Here is a 24,240-nt window from a genome sequence, read left to right as displayed (position 1 = left end):
AACTATCACACTCCCGGTAACATACATCAGAAGCAGATACCTTATGTTCCTTATCCCCTGAATATATTGACTTATGCACATTTTCTGATCCAACCCCTACCTACCTAGAGAACCACCTAATGCTGTACCTATACCCAAATGTAACAATAGGTTAAACGTTAAGCAATGTCACATGTCTATCTTTGTATGCATACTTTAATTTCTTAGTTCAACTATCAGTTGGCTTACAATGTTTAGCCTATTATGAGTATCCATTGGAGCAGCATGTAATACCATATTTGAGCCTGTACTGCAGTGGTCTTATCTACAATGAATAACCTTTAAGCTGAACTATCTACTTACCTAATTGTTATAAGTGATGTAAATGAGGTTTATTCCTTAACTATAATACTTGTGCCCTGTTAGTGGCTGAGAAAGTGCTATAGTTCCAGATTAGTATATACTCCTTGTGTACCCCTCACCTTGAATACACAACTTATCTTACTAATATTTTACTAACGCAGTCATCTATAGGGCTAGTTTATATTACCAAAGAAACAAAAATTAACTTTGTATTATGCCTAGTTTCCATTATGGTCTTCTAAAACACCAATATACTCTTAGAGAGGAGCTATTCCTAATCCGGAATAGATTGGGGAGGTTGGAATCTAACCTAGCTTCACTTTAGCCCTAAGGTATAATTTGGGTGTTGTGGGCACTCTGAAATAATTCTATTAAGAATACTACTAAGAGCAATATATCTTAGTAACAGTTTCGAAATCCAAGTAATTGAATGAGCAGTTAAATATGTTTTATCTATTAGTCTTTATGATGTTATTTAGGTGAATAATGTACTTCTACAGCCATAGCCCATGCTTTTGATGAGTTTTTGGGTTACTCCCATTTATAGGAAACACCTACTCAGAATTCCCTATTAGTTAGCTATCCTCCATCCACCTATGTCAAATATTTAGTTATTTAAAGGAACCTTTATTCTTGGAAGTCTTACACACCTAACCATTAGGATGCCCTTTAATGAGCAACCCATTTCCATGCTCCTCAGGCCCTCTATATCACCTACTAGCTCCATATTTATAACCTGGATAACCTACAGCAGAATTTACGCTCTACACTCCATTCCTAGAATTAGTGGCCCCCTAACTAATGGAGTTCCATATCTCTTCTTCACGCTACTTTGTGATGCTCATATTATAATTCCTCTTGCCTATGACAATAGTTTAGCAAGTTCTTAGAGGCTAGTCAAAACTTTACTTATCCCTTAAGGGACATATATTGGGGAAAAAAGTTTGGTTTATGTATATTTTATTATTGTGTTAGTTATATTTGTACACGTTCATTATGATCTAGATATCTAGTTATTATTGTATTTATCCAATGTACCATGCCAAAATCCATGCCTCTGGCATCTCCCAGGTAACAACTCACATCACTCTTCTCTGATTTATGAATAATATTTTGATTAACAGAATGCGGTTCTATATATCTGGGGATATCCCTTTCAGCCCTCTACTTACACATTACATCAGCTCTATATGAGACTCCCCTATGGATGTAATAGAGTTGGAGTCGGCTAGTTATGATATATATGTACTGTGAGATGTTATACTGACAAATACTCACGGCTTTGTAACACTTCATATATCCTGAGATACTGCCTACTATATATTATCTTAGTAACTAATTTCCAGCCAATCTCTCTCTGGTCCACATAATGACCTCTTCATATGCTAAGCCCCCCTCATTCAGTTTATAAGTTTGGAAGACCTAAGAGTGGCTTTAGATTTGATTTTATTTTTAGGAGGAATTTATGCTTTAGCTGTTCTTCAGCACATCCCATTAAGTTTATAATCAGCTCAATAGAGATCCTACTAAAACATATAGTGATAACACTATGCCCCCCAAACATCCGGACACGTCCCCTCTTCCCCCCTTGTTTTTTAACCAGAGCGGCTCTTGCCCGCTGAATCCCCCCCCCCCAAAATAAAACCAAGATACTAACCCCCATCTTACCACAATACACTCTGAATAGATAAATTACACTATGGTTTGCACAGTAAGACGGGGACCATTCATAATTGTATTAAGTTAAAGGTTTTAAAAAAAGAGGTTTTTGTAACATATGTTCCGGTTAGTTACCTTTGCCATTCGCAAGTCTTTTCTTTTTACTTTCAACCATATATATCATATATCTTATGATACACACCCCAGACATACTTTTATAATCTCTGCCAGAACCTATATTCTCATTGCTAGAATTGCCGTTTTGTTACTTTGTACAGTTCAAGCCCCCATTCGCAAATACTAAGTATAGTTGTAGGTTTGACATGGCATTTATGACTATTTCACTGGCACCTTATTGCTTTAGTCTCAGTCTATTTCTTATGTTAGAATGGTAAAGATGTTTTTTTCCAAATTTGATCTGTATCTGGACATATGTATTGTCGCTATGTTATTGTACATTACCTCAATAAAAAACTTATTTAAAAAAAAAAAAATGCACACAAAACACGGAAATGAACAACTCTCAAACTGTATCGGGTACACATCTCATGTGCAAAACTCACAGCCCTAAATATTCACCAGGACTTACAGGCAGTTGTACGGCTCCCAGCAACTCAGGCAGTTACCCCCAAATCAGACTGGGAGCAAAGCTTATGGGGAATATTAGAACATGTATATATAGATATATTATCTTTGCAATGTATATTCATTATCCTCCTGCCTTTTCATCCTTACCTAATCATTTTAGCTACAGTATCTCATCTCCCTCTGCACTTAGAGAACAAATTAAAATAAAAACACTAAAACCTATATCTCCCCTCTCCAACCTCCACTTGGAGGATGATTACAATTAATGCTTCTTTTATTCATAGCCTATTACTGTTATTCAATTTTCATTAAAAGGAGCTATTTGTAAACTCTTTAATACACTCCAGCAGGTAAAATAGATCATTGAGAACACATTAAGAGTAGAAAAAAATACAGTATACTTTAATTTTGAATGATCCATAAGAGTGCTCAGCCCACCTATGGCATGTAAATGTTAAGTTTCTCCAATCACTGTAGACTCTTAAAATAAGTTTCCCTACTCACACAGGATTTGTGAATGTGCAAATTTGAAATATCAAATTGAAAAATACTAAAAATGCACTGCTAAACTTTCATAGAAAAGAAACTAGAAAACTAGACAGGAAGAAAGCTGTGGGCAGAGCTTGGCTGCAAACAATTTTTTTTTTTTTTTTTTTTAAAAGTGTTGGGTCTAGACCAGTGACGTGCACTCATAGGAGGCAGGTGAGGCAGTGCCGCACCTGCCATTTGGGGCAAAAGAAAAACAAATAGAGAATTTTATTAAAAAAAAAAAAAAAAAGTTAAATTTTTTTTACATGTCAAACTATAATATTGCGCAATAGAGAGGCACTGGGTTCTGGTGTTTCTCTATTGCGCAATATTTTAACTGTATTTTTATATCTAGCTGCTCTGCAGCATCACCCGGTGGTGATTTGCAGGAGCAGCGCGGCTGAGGAAATTATTATATGAGGCATCTCTAATGAGGCCTCGACTGTTCCCTGGGAGACCGGCTCATCCAATCAACAGCGGTGTTGACTCCCTGGCTCTGCTTACAGTGCACGACTACTGACTGCCTGCACATGCGCAAGGAAGGAGCAGCGCGGCGGCGGGAACAACAGCTAGTGCCACTCATTCCTGCCTGTCACGTCAGCCTGAGTCAAGTAGCGAGAGTGGAGTGGAGGAGGCTGCCTATTCTAGAGAGTGGACTCGCACATCGCACCGCATATCGCAGCTGCTGCCCCCTGGTCCTGCCTGACCGTGACCTGCTGTCACTCACCTGTGACCTGAAAGAAGGAGCCGTCCAAGTCAGCACACAGTCCGTCACACTGTCACACAAGTAAGTCATCAGAATGACAAGCCATGCCGTGTGATAGTGTGATGATCGTGCACTGCTGCTGTTATATGATATATATTTTTTTATTGTGAGGCTTGGGGTTGTGAGTTAATACGGGACCGGGTAGTGGGTGCCCCCCCACCTCTGCTTAAATTTGAAGTGTTTGTGTGACCGTGGTGGAAGGAAGTTGTGGCTCAGTCTGATCCTCTTCTCTGTTTATTTGCTTAGTAAATGTATTTTGTGTATGACCCGGTCAGTGTTGTAAGTACTTACAACACTGACCAGGTCATACACAAAATACATTTATTAGGCAAAACTTGCAAGTTGCTGGCTATGCTATGTTATGTTCCACAGTCCACTTCCCAACTTCTCTGTCAGCTTAATAAATATATGTTAAAATGAGCAGCCATCTTGCAACCATCTTGTGATTTAGTGCTTATTTGCTTAATACATGTATTTTGTGTTTGACAAGGTCAGTATTGTAACTTACTAAATATATTTAAATAAGAAATATATTTTAATGAGCAGCCATTTTGTGATTTTGTGCTTATTTGCTTAATAAATGTAACTTACAACACTGACCAGGTCATACACAAAATACATTTATTAAGCAAAACTTGCAAGTTGCTATGCTATGGTATGTTTGTTGAAAATCAGATCTAAATATGCTCATTAGCTACTGAGCATATTTAGATATTTTTTCCATCAAAGGATATCTGATTTTCTTCATTCTTTTGATATCCTTTGTTGAAAAGCATAACTAAATACGCTCAGTAGCTACTAAGCATATTTAGATATGCTTTTCAACAAAGGATGTCAAAAGAATGAAGAAAATCAGATATCCTTTGTTGAAAATAATATCTAAATATGCTTAGTAGCTAATGAGCATATTTAGATCCGAGTTTCTTCATTCTTTTGATATCCTTTGTTGAAAAGCATATCTAAATATGCTCATAGCTACTGAGCATATTTAGATATGATTTTCAACAAAGGATATCTGATTTTCTTCATTTTTTTATATCCTTTGTTGAAAAGTATATCTAAATATGCTCAGTAGCTACTAAGCATATTTAGATATGCTTTTCAACAAAGGATATCAAAAGAATGAAGAAAATCTGATATCCTTTGTTGAAAATCATATCTAAATATGCTCAGTAGATACTGATTGGTGGCTGCATATATATACCTCATGCGATTGGCTCACCCATGTGCATTGCTATTTCTTCAACAAAGGATAGCTAAAGAATGAAGGCGTATCCGATTGCTAGCCACTGCCTCACCAGCCTCTGAAGTCACCGCACATCACTGGTCTAGACAGTCCCTTTAAGCAAAGCTGTAGGAAATTAAACAGCTGTCAAATTAAGATGACCTATCTCCAGTTTACCTTTTGGTTTTCCTGAATGGGCATAACTGATATTTTGGGTAATCATCTTCAACTTTTCTTCTCTCTCACTGAAGAGTCTCATGTACATTTCTCGCCATGACTCATACTCCAAAAGCCGCTGGTTTTTGAAATCTCTTTCACAGTGTTTCTTCCATAAGTGGTCAGAATCTTCAATAAAAGCCTAGGAAGCATTAAAAAAAAGATTTTTATATTTTTTTGTGCTCCAAAAACTCTTTCTACAGTGTTTTATGCTTGTTACAAAAACATTGACAGGGCTTTTAAAAAAAAAAAAAAAAATTGGGTCAATGAATTACAAACCTATGCTTTTTAATAATATTAATGTAGTTTTAGTTATACAGTCTTCAAATGCTTGTGCAAAACAATCTTGCAAGAACCCTGAAATATAAAAAGTTGCAAAAATCTAAATTTGTTGCAGTACCCAATATAAAACAGAAAAGATACAATTTGCAAAAAACTAAATTTTAGACACTGCAAGTACATTTTTCAAAACTTGTAAATTGAAGACATACCGGATTACATTCCTCAATACGGCTTAGCTGCTCAGGTGTGCAACGCTGAAGGACAGGTTCAAGAATGTCAAATGGTACGCCTCCAACTTCTTGTATGGCTAGAAAGCAAGTTGTATGCATTTCAAAAACCTTACTGCAAAGGTCAAAGTTTAAAAGAACACAACCAAAAACAGTATTAGAGTTAAACAAAAATTAAACAGTTTTTTGTAACATTTTAAAGATTTGGGGATCTGTCTTAAATTAAAGAGATATAAAACCCAAAAATTGTCTTGCAATTCAAACAGAGCATATAATTTTAAATAGGTTTCCGATATACTTCTATTATCAAATTTGCTTCGTTCTCATGGTATTCTTTGCTAGGTAGGTATCTGGAGCACTACTTGGCAGGAAGTATTGCTGTCATGTAGTGCTCTTGCAAAATGGCTCACATTCTTGAAAAAGAGCTGACATGTAGTGCTCCAAAAATGTGCACTCTACTGAGTTAATGTCTCTGCTTTTCAATAAAAGATACTAAGAACAATGAAAAATTGGTAACAGAAGTAAATTAGAAGTTGTTTAAAATTGCATGCTCTATCGGAATCATAAAACACAAGTGCATAACAAAGAGTATGTCAGAAACTTCTGACAATTTCGGTTGATTGCTGCAGTGGCCCAACTGCTTGTGAGATCCTTGTCCACTGTTAATAAAATGTTTTGATTGGGACATCTTTGGCATAATTCAGAATGTTAGGTTACCCTTTACTTATATGTTCATCTCATTCCAAGGTTTCTATTAGTGTAATACAACAAAATAAAAATAAACTACTATGCACTAAGCATAGGAAATATTTCATGATTTGTGCTGCTGAAACCTATAAAGAAATAAACAGTTTAGTATTAGCAATTTTAGATTGTCCTGTGGGCAAATTGTAACAGTTAAAAATGCTCTGCAATATAATATACATCTCTCACTATCTAATATGCCTCAAATGTTTACTACTTATCCAACAGTGACAATCATGTGTGCACGGGTGGTGAAGCGAAAGACACTAAGATCTGGTTTTGAACTGATCTTTCGTGCGTTTCACTTGCACAAGAAGATATTCAGCTAAAAAAAACCTAACGAAAAAAGCTAACAAAATTAGCCGCCTACTTCCGCATTTGGCAATAAACAATATATGCTGAAAGCAAAGAAATCAACTCCAGATCTCACTATGGGAATTTAACCCCTTAATGACCACAATGTACCCTGTATGTCACTGGTCGTTAAGGTTTTTTTCAGGACATAATAGCACAAGTCTAGCAAGAACACACTATTAATGCACTCCCTTCAGCAGACTTTGTGGAATAGAGCAGTCTCAACGCTGGTGGCAAGACCGCACTATAAAACAATCAAGTCCCAAAAAAAGGCCAGTGACATACAGGGTACGTCGCTGGTCCTTAAGGGGTTAAGACACCTGCTAAGTGACATGAAGCCAGAGATTGGGAAAATGGTATCAATTCATCAATCCCATCCATCATATTAACAGTTTTTAAAACAGTTAAGTAATAACTAAATGTAATTTATAAAACTCTTGCTCAGTGACTATCAACTTTAGAAAGCTAGTATCAGAAGAGAAAGAGGAGTTTTAATAAAATTAAAACAGAATTTATAATTACCGATAAATGTATTTCCTGAAAAGTCCATAACATGGGATATCCCAGCCCATCAGGAGGAGGTCAAGAACAATCAGAGGTTTAGTCTCTCCCACTTCCTCTCACTCTCCATTTTACATATAGCAGAGCAGGAGGAGACAGAAAAAAAAAAGTGCAAATGTGAACTCTCACCCATATACAAGAATAGGGTGGGGTTACTGACCCATCAGCCCGAAGGAAATAAATTTAATCGGTAAGTATAAATGCTGTTTTTCCTTCTTAGCTGATGAGAGTCAATAGCTTCATAACATGTGGGATACAATACCCAAGCTGAGAGCTCATGTTAATGACAGATGGGACAAAGTAGGCAGGTCCTGGACACTGTGGTCCAAAGGACTTTCCTACCAAAAGCTGCATCATAAGAAGTATAAATGTCAAAATTATAAGATTTGGAAAAAGTGTGAAGGAAAGACCAAGTTCCCGCCTTACAAATCTGTACCATCCTTGAAAGATCAGGAAGTAGATGCTAATCTTATAGATCGAGAAGTTACTCTTTGCGGTGGTGGTTTTACTGCAACCAAGTAAGCCTTACCAATAATCTGCTTGAGCCAGGATCTTCCCATAGCTTTCTGAACCTAGGACCAGAGTAGTAGAACAATAAGCTGGAAGTTTGTCTAAAGTCTTTAGTAGTGTGAATATATTGCTTAAAAGCTCTAACATCTAGGTTGTGAATTAATCTTTCCTTTGGATTAGAAGGCTTTGGACACAAAGGAGGAACAACTTTGTCCTGACAAATATTTTCTGAAGATACCACCTTCAAAAATCCTATTTTGTCCACATGACTGTCTTATCTTCTTGATGAAAAGTCAGAAATGGAGGTTTACAAAATAAGAGCTGATAATTTAGAAACTCTTCTAGCTGAAAAAATGGCTAGAATATAAAGAACCTTCCAGGACAACCATTTAAGGTCTAAAAACATAATTTATGTAAGAACTTACCTGATAAATTCATTTCTTTCATATTAACAAGAGTCCATGAGCTAGTGACGTATGGGATATACATTCCTACCAGGAGGGGCAAAGTTTCCCAAACCTTAAAATGCCTATAAATACACCCCTCACCACACCCACAAATCAGTTTAACGAATAGCCAAGAAGTGGGGTGATAAGAAAAAAAGTGCGAAGCATATAAAATAAGGAATTGGAATAATTGTGCTTTATACAAAAAAATCATAACCACCACAAAAAAGGGTGGGCCTCATGGACTCTTGTTAATATGAAAGAAATGAATTTATCAGGTAAGTTCTTACATAAATTATGTTTTCTTTCATGTAATTAACAAGAGTCCATGAGCTAGTGACGTATGGGATAATGAATACCCAAGATGTGGATCTTTCCACACAAGAGTCACTAGAGAGGGAGGGATAAAATAAAGACAGCCAATTCCTGCTGAAAATAATCCACACCCAAAATAAAGTTTAAAGAAAAACATAAGCAGAAGATTCAAACCGAAACCACTGCCTGAAGTACCTTTCTACCAAAAACTGCTTCAGAAGAAGAGAATACATCAAAATGGTAGAATTTAGTAAAAGTATGCAAAGAGGACCAAGTCGCTGCTTTGCAAATCTGATCAACTGAAGCTTCATTCCTAAACGCCCAGGAAGTAGAAACTGACCTAGTAGAATGAGCTGTAATCCTCTGAGGCGGAGTCTTACCCGATTTAACATAGGCAAGATGAATTAAAGATTTCAACCAGGATGCCAAAGAAATGGCAGAAGCTTTCTGGCCTTTTCTAGAACCAGAAAAGATGACAAATAGACTAGAAGTCTTTCGGAAAGATTTAGTAGCTTCAACATAATATTTCAAAGCTCTAACAACATCCAAAGAATGTAACGATTTCTCCTTAGAATTCTTAGGATTAGGACATAATGAAGGAACCACGATTTCTCTACTAATGTTGTTGGAATTCACAACCTTAGGTAAAAATTCAAAAGAAGTTCGCAACACCGCCTTATCCTGATGAAAAATCAGAAAAGGAGACTCACAAGAAAGAGCAGATAATTCAGAAACTCTTCTGGCAGAAGAGATGGCCAAAAGGAACAAAACTTTCCAAGAAAGCAATTTAATGTCCAATGAATGCATAGGTTCAAACGGAGGAGCTTGAAGAGCTCCCAGAACCAAATTCAAACTCCATGGAGGAGAAATTGACTTAATGACAGGTTTTATACGAACCAAAGCTTGTACAAAACAATGAATATCAGGAAGAATAGCAATTTTTCTGTGAAAAAGAACAGAAAGAGCAGAGATTTGTCCTTTCAAGGAAATTGCGGACAAACCCTTATCTAAACCATCCTGAGGAAATTGTAATATTCTCGGAATTCTAAAAGAATACCAAGAAAAATGATGAGTAAGACACCAAGAAATATAAGTCTTCCAGACTCTATAATATATCTCTCTAGATACAGATTTACGAGCCTGTAACATAGTATCAATCACAGAGTCAGAGAAACCTCTTTGACTAAGAATCAAGCGTTCAATCTCCATACCTTTAAATTTAAGGATTTTAGATCCGGATGGAAAAAAGGACCTTGTGACAGAAGGTCTGGTCTTAACGGAAGAGTCCATGGTTGGCAAGATGCCATCCGGACAAGATCCGCATACCAAAACCTGTGAGGCCATGCCGGAGCTATTAGCAGAACAAACGAGCATTCCCTTAGAATCTTGGAGATTACTCTTGGAAGAAGAACTAGAGGCGGAAAGATATAGGCAGGATGATACTTCCAAGGAAGTGATAATGCATCCACTGCCTCCGCCTGAGGATCCCGGGATCTGGACAGATACCTGGGAAGTTTCTTGTTTAGATGAGAGGCCATCAGATCTATCTCTGGAAGCCCCCACATTTGAACAATCTGAAGAAATACCTCTGGGTGAAGAGACCATTCGCCCGGATGCAACGTTTGGCGACTGAGATAATCCGCTTCCCAATTGACTACACCTGGGATATGAACCGCAGAGATTAGACAGGAGCTGGATTCCGCCCAAACCAAAATTCGAGATACTTCTTTCATAGCCAGAGGACTGTGAGTCCCTCCTTGATGATTGATGTATGCCACAGTTGTGACATTGTCTGTCTGAAAACAAATGAACGATTCTCTCTTCAGAAGAGGCCAAAACTGAAGAGCTCTGAAAATTGCACGGAGTTCCAAAATATTGATCGGTAATCTCACCTCCTGAGATTCCCAAACTCCCTGTGCCGTCAGAGATCCCCACACAGCTCCCCAACCTGTGAGACTTGCATCTGTTGAAATTACAGTCCAGGTCGGAAGAACAAAAGAAGCCCCCTGAATTAAACGATGGTGATCTGTCCACCACGTTAGAGAGTGTCGAACAATCGGTTTTAAAGATATTAATTGATATATCTTCATGTAATCCCTGCACCATTGGTTCAGCATACAGAGCTGAAGAGGTCGCATGTGAAAACGAGCAAAGGGGATCGCGTCCGATGCAGCAGTCATAAGACCTAGAATTTCCATGCATAAGGCTACCGAAGGGAATGATTGAGACTGAAGGTTTCGACAAGCTGTAAACAATTTTAGACGTCTCTTGTCTGTTAAAGACAGAGTCATGGACACTGAATCTATCTGGAAACCCAGAAAGGTTACCCTTGTTTGAGAAATCAAAGAACTTTTTGGTAAATTGATCCTCCAACCATGATCTTGAAGAAACAACACAAGTCGATTCGTATGAGACTCTGCTAAATGTAAAGACTGAGCAAGTACCAAGATATCGTCCAAATAAGGAAATACCACAATACCCTGTTCTCTGATTACAGACAGAAGGGCACCGAGAATCTTTGTGAAAATTCTTGGAGCTGTAGCAAGGCCAAACGGTAGAGCCACAAATTGGTAATGCTTGTCTAGAAAAGAGAATCTCAGGAACTGAAAATGATCTGGATGAATCGGAATATGCAGATATGCATCCTGTAAATCTATTGTGGACATATAATTCCCTTGCTGAACAAAAGGCAATATAGTCCTTACAGTTACCATCTTGAACGTTGGTATCCTTACATAACGATTCAATAATTTTAGATCCAGAACTGGTCTGAAGGAATTCTCCTTCTTTGGTACAATGAAGAGATTTGAATAAAACCCCATCCCCTGTTCCGGAACTGGAACAGGCATAATTACTCCAGCCAACTCTAGATCTGAAACACAATTCAGAAATGCTTGAGCTTTCACTGGATTTACTGGGACACGGGAAAGAAAAAATCTCTTTGCAGGAGGTCTCATCTTGAAACCAATTCTGTACCCTTCTGAAACAATGTTCTGAATCCAAAGATTGTGAACAGAATTGATCCAAATTTCTTTGAAAAAACGTAACCTGCCCCCTACCAGCTGAACTGGAATGAGGGCCGTACCTTCATGTGAACTTAGAAGCAGGCTTTGCCTTTCTAGCAGGCTTGGATTTATTCCAGACTGGAGATGGTTTCCAAACTGAAACTGCTCCTGAGGACGAAGGATCAGGCTTTTGTTCTTTGTTGAAACGAAAGGAATGAAAACGATTGTTAGCCCTGTTTTTACCTTTAGATCTTTTATCCTGTGGTAAAAAAGTTCCTTTCCCACCAGTAACAGTTGAAATAATAGAATCCAACTGAGAACCAAATAATTTGTTTCCCTGGAAAGAAATGGAAAGTAGAGTTGATTTAGAAGCCATATCAGCATTCCAAGTCTTAAGCCATAAAGCTCTTCTGGCTAAGATAGCCAGAGACATAAACCTAACATCAACTCTAATAATATCAAAAATGGCATCACAGATAAAATTATTAGCATGCTGGAGAAGAATAATAATATCATGAGAATCACGATTTGTTACTTGTTGCGCTAGAGTTTCCAACCAAAAAGTTGAAGCTGCAGCAACATCAGCCAATGATATAGCAGGTCTAAGAAGATTACCTGAACACAGATAAGCTTTTCTTAGAAAAGATTAAATTTTTCTATCTAAAGGATCCTTAAACGAGGTACCATCTGACGTAGGAATGGTAGTACGTTTAGCAAGGGTAGAAATAGCCCCATCAACTTTAGGGATTTTGTCCCAAAATTCTAACCTGTCAGGCGGAACAGGATATAATTGCTTAAAACGTTTAGAAGGAGTAAATTAATTACCCAATTTATCCCATTCTTTGGAAATTACTGCAGAAATAGCATTAGGAACAGGAAAAACTTCTGGAATAACCGCAGGAGCTTTAAAAACCTTATCCAAACGTATAGAATTAGTATCAAGAGGACTAGAATCCTCTATTTCTAAAGCAATTAGTACTTCTTTAAGTAAAGAGCGAATAAATTCCATCTTAAATAAATATGAAGATTTATCAGCATCAATCTCTGAGATAGAATCCTCTGAACCAGAAGAGTCCAAAGAATCAGAATGATGGTGTTCATTTAAAAATTCATCTGTAGAGAGAGAAGATTTAAAAGACTTTTTACGTTTACTAGAAGGAGAAATAACAGACAAAGCCTTCTTTATGGATTCAGAAACAAAATCTCTTATGTTATCAGGAACATTCTGCACCTTAGATGTTGAGGGAACTGCAACAGGCAATGGTACATTACTAAAGGAAATATTATCTGCTTTAACAAGTTTGTCATGACAATTATTACAAACAACAGCTGGAGGAATAGCTACCAAAAGTTTACAGCAGATACACTTAGCTTTGGTAGATCCAGCAGGCAGTGATTTTCCTGTAGTATCTTCTGGCTCAGATGCAACGTGAGACATCTTGCAATATGTAAGAGAAAAAACAACATATAAAGCAAAATAGATCAAATTCCTTATAAGACAGTTTCAGGAATGGGAAAGAATGCCAAATATCAAGCTTCTAGCAACCAGAAGCAAATGAAAAATGAGACTGAAATAATGTGGAGACAAAAGCGACGCCCATATTTTTTAGCGCCAAATAAGACGCCCACATTATTTGGCGCCTAAATGCTTTTGGCGCCAAAAATGACGCCACATCCGGAACGCCGACATTTTTGGCGCAAAATAACGTCAAAAAATGACGCAACTTCCGGCGACACGTATGACGCCGGAAACGGAAAAGAATTTTTGCGCCAAAAAAGTCCGCGCCAAGAATGACGCAATAAAATGAAGCATTTTCAGCCCCCGCGAGCCTAACAGCCCACAGGGAAAAAAGTCAAATTTTTGAGGTAAGAAAAATATGATAATTCAATGCATAATCCCAAATATGAAACTGACTGTCTGAAAATAAGGAAAGTTGAACATTCTGAGTCAAGGCAAATAAATGTTTGAATACATATATTTAGAACTTTATAAATAAAGTGCCCAACCATAGCTTAGAGTGTCACAGAAAATAAGACTTACTTACCCCAGGACACTCATCTACATGTTTGTAGAAAGCCAAACCAGTACTGAAACGAGAATCAGTAGAGGTAATGGTAAATATAAGAGTATATCGTCGATCTGAAAAGGGAGGTAAGAGATGAATCTCTACGACCGATAACAGAGAACCTATGAAATAGACCCCGTAGAAGGAGATCACTGCATTCAATAGGCAATACTCTCTTCACATCCCTCTGACATTCACTGCACGCTGAGAGGAAAACCGGGCTCCAACTTGCTGCGGAGCGCATATCAACGTAGAATCTAGCACAAACTTACTTCACCACCTCCCTTGGAGGCAAAGTTTGTAAAAACTGATTTGTGGGTGTGGTGAGGGGTGTATTTATAGGCATTTTAAGGTTTGGGAAACTTTGCCCCTCCTGGTAGGAATGTATATCCCATACGTCACTAGCTCATGGACTCTTGTTAATTACATGAAAGAAATGAGCATAGGTTCAAAAGCAAAACCTTGCAGAACAGAACTAAATTCAAGCTCCAAGGTAGAGAAAATTTGTCTAACTGGACCAATGCTCACCAGATCTTAAAGAAAACTGAACATCTGGCAAATTAGCCAACTTTTAGTGAAACAAAAACAGTTAACACAAACAGTTAACAGATATCTGACCCTTAGAACTAGCCAATAGGCCCTAATCTAGTACATCCTGGGAATTGTAAAGGATTTCCAAGAAAAAAACCTCAAGAACACAACCAAAAAAAGTAAGGTTTCAAGATATGAAATTATTTGCTGAACAGACTTACTTGCATGAAGCAAAGTATAGATATCCTAATCAAAGAAACCCCTGCACTTGAGAACTATGGGCTTAACTTTCACAATGTCAAATCTAGAAAATTGAGATCTGGGTAAAACAGAGGTCCTTGAGACAGACAATCCTTCCTTCTTGTAGGAAGAGAAGACATCTAAATTCGGTCTGTATATTTAGTAATGCAAGTTCATGCCAGAGCTATGATAATTACTGACCCTGAATCCTGTTTGATTCTTGCATGACTCTTAAAGATGAACAAATAGGAAAACAGGAATGCTAAATGAAACATTCAGGGACAAACTAAGGCATCTATCAGAGAACCGGAGTCTATCTTGCACAATATGCTTAAAGCTGTCATTCAGCTTGTAGACCATTAGATCTATACATGGTAGAACCCAGTTTAGAATAAGCTGGTCGAATAAGTCTTTATAAAAAAACCCATTCTCCTGACTGAATAGATTAAAGAAGTCCACTTCCCAATTGTTTACTTCTTGAATATGAAATGGATAGAACAGTTTTCCTTCTCTATTCATAACAGGATGAGCGACACTTCTTGCATGACGAGGGAGATGCGCGTCCCAACTTGATAGTTGAGTTAAGAAACCGCTGAAATGTCTGAATGGAGATGGATCTTGACTGAGAAGGGACCATGGTCTGAAGAGCTCTAAGAAATGCTTGGAGTTTGAGAATATTGAGTGGTAACCTCGCCTCCAGAGGAAACCAAAATACTTGCATCCCTCAAGACGTCCAGTTGACACCACGGCGAGTACGGATGTAAGCACAAAAAAAAGGAAAGCAAAAAGGAAGCATAAATGTTATAGAGTAAGGTAAACAAATGTCATGGATTTCCCTTACTTCCTTCTGTCCCTTTAATTTTACCTGTGCTCACACCTAGCAAGGTTATTTAAAGCCTGGACACGCCTCCCTCCTTGCTTCAGTATTGTTTCCAGTTTAGCAAACAGCTTCACAGACCTGCCACAGGGATTTACCTCTCTCTGTTCAAGTCTACCTATCTTAAGGTATTAAAGCCTTTCCTAATACGGAGCCTACCTGAGCTACTGAAAGAGACTTATATGCTAAGTCTGAATTGTTCCTAATCCGGATTAACAAACACCGCTGCTGCATTATTTCCCTGCTTAAATTGCCTCTTTCAGATCGAGTGTCTCTCATACCGCAACTGCGGTCTCAACCGTTATCAGCTTGTGAACTTTTATGACCTTGTACAGACGCTTTTACTTTTACTGAACCCCACTCACCGGATACCTCCTCTCATTCCTCTTCACACGCTTCAGGAGTAGCGTGATAAACAACAGACTGTTCCGCTTGTGAGTATCGCTACAGCAGAGCGCACAGCCGGACTCCACCCATCTGCCTGTCAGCTCTCAGAAACAGCGCAGCACTCAGCGTGAATCCGCCTCAATAGGCTAACGGCGTGCAGCAGCTGTACACACCTAAGTCTCTCCCTGTGTACTCAGTCACTCTCAGAAAGGGAGTATCCCATCCACGGAGCGATTGGTTAACAACTGCTGTGCAACCTGAATACTTTATTATTACACCGATTGCCTATCCTAACATAGTACTATTTGCCAAACTCCTTTGTATGATTTCCTACAGACCCAGAGTGATTTCCAGTCCGAACCTATCAGGGATTCATTCAGATACAACCAGCATCAACCTGACTCAGAAATACTGATCAGGAATTCTATTCAAATAGTAACTTCAACTGCCAAACAGATAGATACATTGCAACTTCCTCACTGTATCTTAAAGTAAGGCATACAATCCTATTATTTCCGCAGTTGTGATCCACAACCTCAACCAGCATATTACATAATACTGAAGCCAATAAAAATGGATCCAGCGGAATTACCCAAAATTGTGTACGCTCTCTCCCAGAGGGTGGATCAGCTAAGTCATGGCCTTAGAGAATTACAGGTCCAAAATGAGACACTCAACAATATAATAAAAGACTCTATGGGTAAACCAGCCACACCAGAACCCCAAGTCTCTATGCCCGATAAATTCCATGGAGACAGGGCTATGTTCTCTCAGTTCAAAAATTCTTGCAATCTACTTTTCAGTCTAAAACCTAAGCAACTGAACGCGTTAAGGTTTTAACAGTCATTTCTTTTCTGCGAGGTGAACCCCGCAAGTGGGCAGACTCATTCTTTGAACAAGATCATCCTATTTTAACATCACTGGAAGACTTCTTCAAGGAAATGGCAATCCTTTATCAAGATATTAACACTCAGCTTACTGCAGAAACTAAAATGAGATCCCTTAAACAAGGGAAAAAGCAGGTGGAAGAATATTTAAGTGAGTTCAAGCAATACAGTAAAGATACTGAGTGGAGCGAAATTGCCCTTAGGAATCAGTATCGTCTAGGTCTAAACGATGCCCTTAAAGATGAACTCGCTGGCACAGAGCTTCCTAGGTCCTTGGAAGGACTAATCACACTCAGCATTCAGATAGATAGAAGGTTGAGAGAACGCAAATCAGAAAAACAAGGTTTAGATACTATCACAAGACCCTCTTCTACTTATCAAAAACCTACAGTCACTCAAACCTCAGAACCTATGGATTTGGGATTCACTAGAGGCCCTTTGCAACCAGAAGAAAGGAATCGCAGACGCATAAACAACCTCTGCATGTACTGTGCTTCTAATGCACACACTGTAGAGAGTCCTATCTTACAAAGGCAGAAGAAACGTAAGTCCTTCAGAAAAACCACATGCTTAACCACTAATGTTAACCAAGTTGCTTACTGCTCTTTATCTCTTACCTTACAGTGGGCTCTACACCAGCAAATCAGTGAAGCCATCATCGATTCTGGGGCACATTCTTCGTATATTGATTCTGTTTTTGTCACTGTAAATAAAATACCCACTGTGTTGAAAGCAAGACCTGTGTCCATTAGAGTTATTGATGGTAATACAATTAGTTCCGGTCCTATTACACACCAAACTATTCCCATCAAGGTTTCCACGTCAAGTGCACACATTGAATTCATATCCTTTGATGTGATAAATTCTCCCATGTTTCCCCTGGTGCTTGGTCTACAATGGTTACAGACGCATCAACCCACCATACATTGGGATCGCCTCGAAGTCGAATTCCTCTCGGACTATTGCAAGAACACCTGTTTTCATCACTCCTTGATCTGTTCTATAAATCCTACCGGAAGAACTATTCCTTCTGACTACCAAGATGTATTCAGTGAAAAGGAAGCAGAATCCCTTCCTCCACATCGTCCGTACGACTGTCCTATTCAGCTACTTCCAGGTGCTTCCATCCCTTACGGGCACATATATCCTCTATCACAACCTGAACTAGATCACCTCAAAACTTACCTTTCAGAGAATTTAAGGAAAGGATTTATACAACCCTCTTCTTCCCCTGCTGGGGCCGGCATTTTCTTCGTCAGAAATAAGGACAACTCTCTTCGCCCCATAATTGATTATAGGGAACTTAATAAACGGACGGTCAAGAACCGCTATCCCTTACCTCTGATTCCCGAACTCATCGAACGTCTCAGTCAAGCCACCATATACACTAAATTAGACCTACGTGGAGCATATAATCTCGTCAGGATCCGAAAAGGAGAAGAGTGGCTCACCGCCTTTAGAACAAGGTATGGGCTCTACGAGTATAAGGTGATGCCTTTCGGGCTCTGTAATGCCCCGGCAACGTTCCAATATCTAATAAACGATATATTCCGTGATCTCCTTGACATCTGTGTAGTCGTATACTTGGACGACATTCTGATATACTCTAAGAACATCATTGAACATATAAAACACGTCCGTTGGGTGCTCTCTCGCCTTAGACAACACCGACTTTTTGCCAAATTGGAAAAATGCATCTTCCATACCTCTGTTATCACATTCCTGGGTTACACTATCACTCCCACAGGAATTCAGATGGATGACTCCAAGGTGCAAACTATTAAAAACTGGCCCATACCTTCCTCCAAAAAGGACCTGCAAAAATTCCTTGGATTCTCCAATTACTATAGGAAATTCATCAAGAATTATTCCTCTCTTACTAAGCCTTTAACTTCTCTTACAAGTGTCAATGCTACCTTCCATTGGACATCTCAAACACAGGCTATTTTCGAACACCTTAAGGATGTTTTCACTAAAGCACCGATTCTTAAGTTCCCAGACCCTGATGCCCATTATGTACTTGAAGTTGACGCCTCCAACTATGCTCTAGGGTCCATTTTGTCTCAACGTAAAACTCCAGAAGATCCACTCCACCCTGTTGCCTTCTTTTCACGAGTAATGACACCAGCCGAATATAACTACCCTGTAGGCGAAAAGGAGTTGTAAGTGATCAAGGTCTCATTAGAACACTGGAGACATCTCCTAGAGGGCAGTAAGTTCCCGATCCTAATATATACGGACCACAAAACCTGGAATACCTTCTGACTAACCGAACATTATCCTCTAGACAGCTAAGATGGAGTTTATTCCTATCAAGGTTTGATTTCCATATAACGTACAGACCAGGGAGTAAGAACGGGAAAGCGGATGCCTTGTCCAGAAAAGATACCAATTCTCATTATTTCGATACTCCCGGTACAGTCATTCCAGCTGAGCATATCATTACACTATCTCCTACTTACCCTGAAGTCCTTAAACTCCTTCAACAGAAATATACTTCCATTCCTAAGCTTACACTCACTCTGGGACAAGATGGTCTCTATTACCATCAAGAACGTCTTTATGTACCACCTACCCTTCGAGACGTTTTGTTAAAAGAACATCATGACTCACCGATGGCAGGACATCTTGGAATCCACAAAACCTTTGATCTTCTCTCACGTACCTACTGGTGGCCTGCTATCAGAACTTCTGTACAAAGATATGTTCAATCTTGCCACATATGTACCGTTTCCAAGACTGAAAAAATACCTCCTTTCGGACTACTCTTACCATTACAGATACCTGACCGACCGTGGCAAACCATAGGAATGGATTTCATCGTCGAACTTCCGTTGTCACTTGGTTACAATACCATACTTGTCGTTGTTGATCATCTTACCAAGATGGCCCATTTCCTACCATATCATAAGCTCCCAACTTCATCAGAACTTGCAGTCCTTTTCTTGAACAACATCATCAAATTACACGGACTCCCAGATTCCATTGTAACTGACAGAGGTAGTCAATTCACCTCTCGTTTCTGGAAAAAATTATGTGACACTATGCAAGTAGAACTCCGATTTTCCTCCTCATTCCACCCCCAATCAAATGGCCAAATGGAGAGAATAAATCAATGGCTCGAACAGTATATTCGCTCTTATTGTTCCAACCAACAAGACCAGTGGGCTACTACCCTTGCTATGGCTGAATAAGCATACAACAATTCCACAAGTTCCACCACTTCCAAGACACCATTTTTTGCGAACTATGCTTTCCACCCTTCCTTCCAACTTCACCCTCGGACAGATTCAAACTGTCCCAAGGTTGATGACCTCACTAAGGACCTCCAAGATCTTTTTAAAGAACTCAAGGGGCATATAGCTGATGCTCAAGCTCATCAGAGACGTTACTATAACCTCCGAAGACATCAACCACCTTCCTATAAAAACATAATTTATGTAAGAACTTACCTGATAAATTCATTTCTTTCATATTAGCAAGAGTCCATGAGCTAGTGACGTATGGGATATACATTCCTACCAGGAGGGGCAAAGTTTCCCAAACCTCAAAATGCCTATAAATACTCCCCTCACCACACCCACAAATCAGTTTAACGAATAGCCAAGAAGTGGGGTGATAAGAAAAAAGTGTGAAAGCATATAAAATAAGGAATTGGAATAATTGTGCTTTATACAAAAAAAATCATAACCACCACAAAAAGGGTGGGCCTCATGGACTCTTGCTAATATGAAAGAAATGAATTTATCAGGTAAGTTCTTACATAAATTATGTTTTCTTTCATGTAATTAGCAAGAGTCCATGAGCTAGTGACGTATGGGATAATGACTACCCAAGATGTGGATCTTTCCACGCAAGAGTCACTAGAGAGGGAGGGATAAAATAAAGACAGCCAATTCCTGCTGAAAATAATCCACACCCAAAATAAAGTTTAATGAAAACATAAGCAGAAGATTCAAACTGAAACCGCTGCCTGAAGTACTTTTCTACCAAAAACTGCTTCAGAAGAAGAAAACACATCAAAATGGTAGAATTTAGTAAAAGTATGCAAAGAGGACCAAGTTGCTGCTTTGCAAATCTGATCAACCGAAGCTTCATTCCTAAACACCCAGGAAGTAGAAACTGACCTAGTAGAATGAGCTGTAATCCTTTGAGGCGGAGTTTTACCCGACTCAACATAGGCATGATGAATTAAAGATTATAACCAAGATGCCAAAGAAATGGCAGAAGCTTTCTGGCCTTTTCTAGAACCGGAAAAGATAACAAATAGACTAGAAGTCTTTCGGAAAGATTTAGTAGCTTCAACATAATATTTCAAAGCTCTAACAACATCCAAAGAATGCAACAATTTCTCCTTAGAATTCTTAGGATTAGGACATAATGAAGGAACCACAATTTCTCTACTAATGTTGTTGGAATTCACAACCTTAGGTAAAAATTGAAAAGAAGTTCGCAACACCGCCTTATCCTGATGAAAAATCAGAAAAGGAAACTCACAAGAAAGAGCAGATAATTCAGAGACTCTTCTGGCAGAAGAGATCGCCAAAAGGAACAAAACTTTCCAAGAAAGTAATTTAATGTCCAATGAATGCATGGGTTCAAAAGGAGGAGCTTGAAGAGCCCCCAGAACCAAATTCAAACTCCAAGGAGGAGAAATTGACTTAATGACAGGTTTTATACGAACCAAAGCTTGTACAAAACAATGAATATCAGGAAGATTAGCAATCTTTCTGTGAAAAAGAACAGAAAGAGCAGAGATTTGTCCTTTCAAGGAACTTGCGGACAAACCATTATCTAAACCATCCTGAAGAAACTGTAAAATTCTCGGTATTCTTAAAGAATGCCAAGAAAAATGATGAGAAAGACACCAAAAAATATAAGTCTTCCAGACTCTATAATATATCTCTCTAGATACAGATTTACGAGCCTGTAATATAGTATTAATCACAGAGTCAGAGAAACCTCTTTGACCAAGAATCAAGCGTTCAATCTCCATACCTTTAAATTTAAGGATTTGAGATCCTGATGGAAAAAAGGACCTTGCGACAGAAGGTCTGGTCTTAACGGAAGAGTCCACGGTTGGCAAGAGGCCATCCGGACAAGATCCGCATACCAAAACCTGTGAGGCCATGCAGGAGCTAACAGCAGAACAAACGAGCATTCCTTCAGAATCTTGGAGATTACTCTTGGAAGAAGAACTAGAGGCGGAAAGATATAGGCAGGATGATACTTCCAAGGAAGTGATAATGCATCCACTGCCTCTGCCTGAGGATCCCGGGATCTGGACAGATACCTGGGAAGTTTCTTGTTTAGATGAGACGCCATCAGATCTATTTCTGGAAGTTCCCACATTTGAACAATCTGAAGAAATACCTCTGGGTGAAGAGACCATTCGCCCGTATGCAACGTTTGGCGACTGAGATAATCCGCTTCCCAATTGTCTATACCTGGGATATGAACCGCAGAGATTAGACAGGAGCTGGATTCCGCCCAAACCAGAATTCGAGATACTTATTTCATAGCCAGAGGACTGTGAGTCCCTCCTTGATGATTGATGTATGCCACAGTTGTGACATTGTCTGTCTGAAAACAAATGAACGATTCTCTCTTCAGAAGAGGCCAAGACTGAAGAGCTCTGAAAATTGCACGGAGTTCCAAAATATTGATCGGTAATCTCACCTCCTGAGATTCCCAAACTCCTTGTGCCGTCAGAGATCCCCACACAGCTCCCCAACCTGTAAGACTTGCATCTGTTGAAATTACAGTCCAGGTCGGAAGAACAAAAGAAGCCCCCTGAATTAAACGATGGTGATCTGTCCACCACGTCAGAGTGTCGTACAATCTGTTTTAAAGATATTAATTGAGATATCTTTGTGTAATCCCTGCACCATTGATTCAGCATACAGAGCTGAAGAGGTCGCATGTGAAAATGAGCAAAGGGGATCGCGTCCGATGCAGCAGTCATAAGACCTAGAATTTCCATGCATAAGGCTACCGAAGGGAATGATTGTGACTGAAGGTTTCGAAAAGCTGAAATCAATTTTAGACGTCTCTTGTCTGTCTAAGACAGAGTCATGGACACTGAATCTATCTGGAAACCCAGAAAGGTTACCCTTGTCTGAGGAATCAATGAACTTTTTAGTGAATTGATCCTCCAACCATGATCTTGAAGAAACAACACAAGTCGATTCGTATGAGATTCTGCTAAATGTAAAGACTGAGCAAGTACCAAGATATCGTCCAAATAAGGAAATACCACAATACCCTGTTCTCTGATTACAGACAGAAGGGCACCGAGAACCTTTGTAAAAATTCTTGGAGCTGTAGCTAGGCCAAACGGCAGAGCCACAAACTGGTAATGCTTGTCCAGGAAAGAGAATCTCAGGAACTGATAATGATCTGGATGAATCGGAATATGCAGATATGCATCCTGTAAATCTATTGTGGACATATAATGCCCTTGCTGAACAAAAGGCAAGATAGTCCTTACAGTTACCATTTTGAATGTTGGTATCCTTACATAACGATTCAATATTTTTAGATCCAGAACTGGTCTGAAGGAATTCTCCTTCTTTGGTACAATGAAGAGATTCGAATAAAACCCCAGCCCCTGTTCCAGAACTGGAACTGGCATAATTACTCCAGCCAACTCTAGATCTGAAACACATTTCAGAAATGCTTGAGCTTTCACTGGATTTACTGGGACACGGGAAAGAAAAAATCTCTTTGCAGGAGGTCTTATCTTGAAACCAATTCTGTACCCTTCTGAAACGATGTTCTGAATCTAAAGATTGTGAACAGAATTGATCCAAATTTCTTTGAAAAAACGTAACCTGCCCCCTACCAGCTGAGCTGGAATGAGGGCCGCACCTTCATGTGGACTTAGAAGCTGGCTTTGCTTTTCTAGAAGGCTTGGATTTATTCCAGACTGGAGATGGTTTCCAAACTGAAACTGCTCCTGAGGAAGAAGGATCAGGCTTTTGTTCTTTGTTGAAACGAAAGGAACGAAAATGATTAGCCCTGTTTTTACCCCTAGATTTTTTATCCTGTTGTAAAAAAGTTCCTTTCCCACCAGTAACAGTTGAGATAATAGAATCCAACTGAGGACCAAATAATTTGTTACCCTGGAAAGAAAGGGAAAGTAGAGTTGATTTAGAAGACATATCAGCATTCCAAGTTTTAAGCCATAAAGCTCTTCTAGCTAAAATAGCTAGAGACATAAACCTGACATCAACTCTGATATCAAAAATGGCATCACAGATAAAATTATTAGCATGTTGAAGAAGAATAATAATATTATGAGAATCATGATCTGTTAGTTGTTGCGCTAAAGTTTCCAACCAAAAAGTTGAAGCTGCAGCAACATCAGCCAATGATATAGCAGGTCTTAGAAGATTACCTGAACACAGATAAGCTTTTCTTAGAAAGGATTCAATTTTCCTATCTAAAGGATCCTTAAACGAAGTACCATCTGCCGTAGGAAT

General features: G+C 38.9%; 1 protein-coding gene across 1 annotated transcript in view; it reads right to left on the bottom strand.

The window, feature by feature from the left end:
- The window catches only part of LOC128657582 (elongin-A-like), a 427,971-nt gene that overhangs the window by 233,978 nt on the left and 169,753 nt on the right, over positions 1-24,240 (bottom strand). The window contains exons 7-8 of the mRNA XM_053711962.1: positions 5,816-5,913; positions 5,286-5,466 (exon numbers count right to left, since the gene is read on the bottom strand). Coding sequence (XP_053567937.1) covers positions 5,286-5,466; positions 5,816-5,913 — 279 coding nt within the window. The remainder of the gene's footprint in view (positions 1-5,285; positions 5,467-5,815; positions 5,914-24,240) is intronic.

The sequence above is a fragment of the Bombina bombina genome, chromosome 4, assembly GCF_027579735.1.
Source record: "Bombina bombina isolate aBomBom1 chromosome 4, aBomBom1.pri, whole genome shotgun sequence".
Taxonomy (NCBI): Eukaryota; Metazoa; Chordata; class Amphibia; order Anura; family Bombinatoridae; genus Bombina; species Bombina bombina.
Note: the sequence above shows the minus strand (reverse complement) of the source record. Positions and strands in the feature narration are given on the sequence as shown.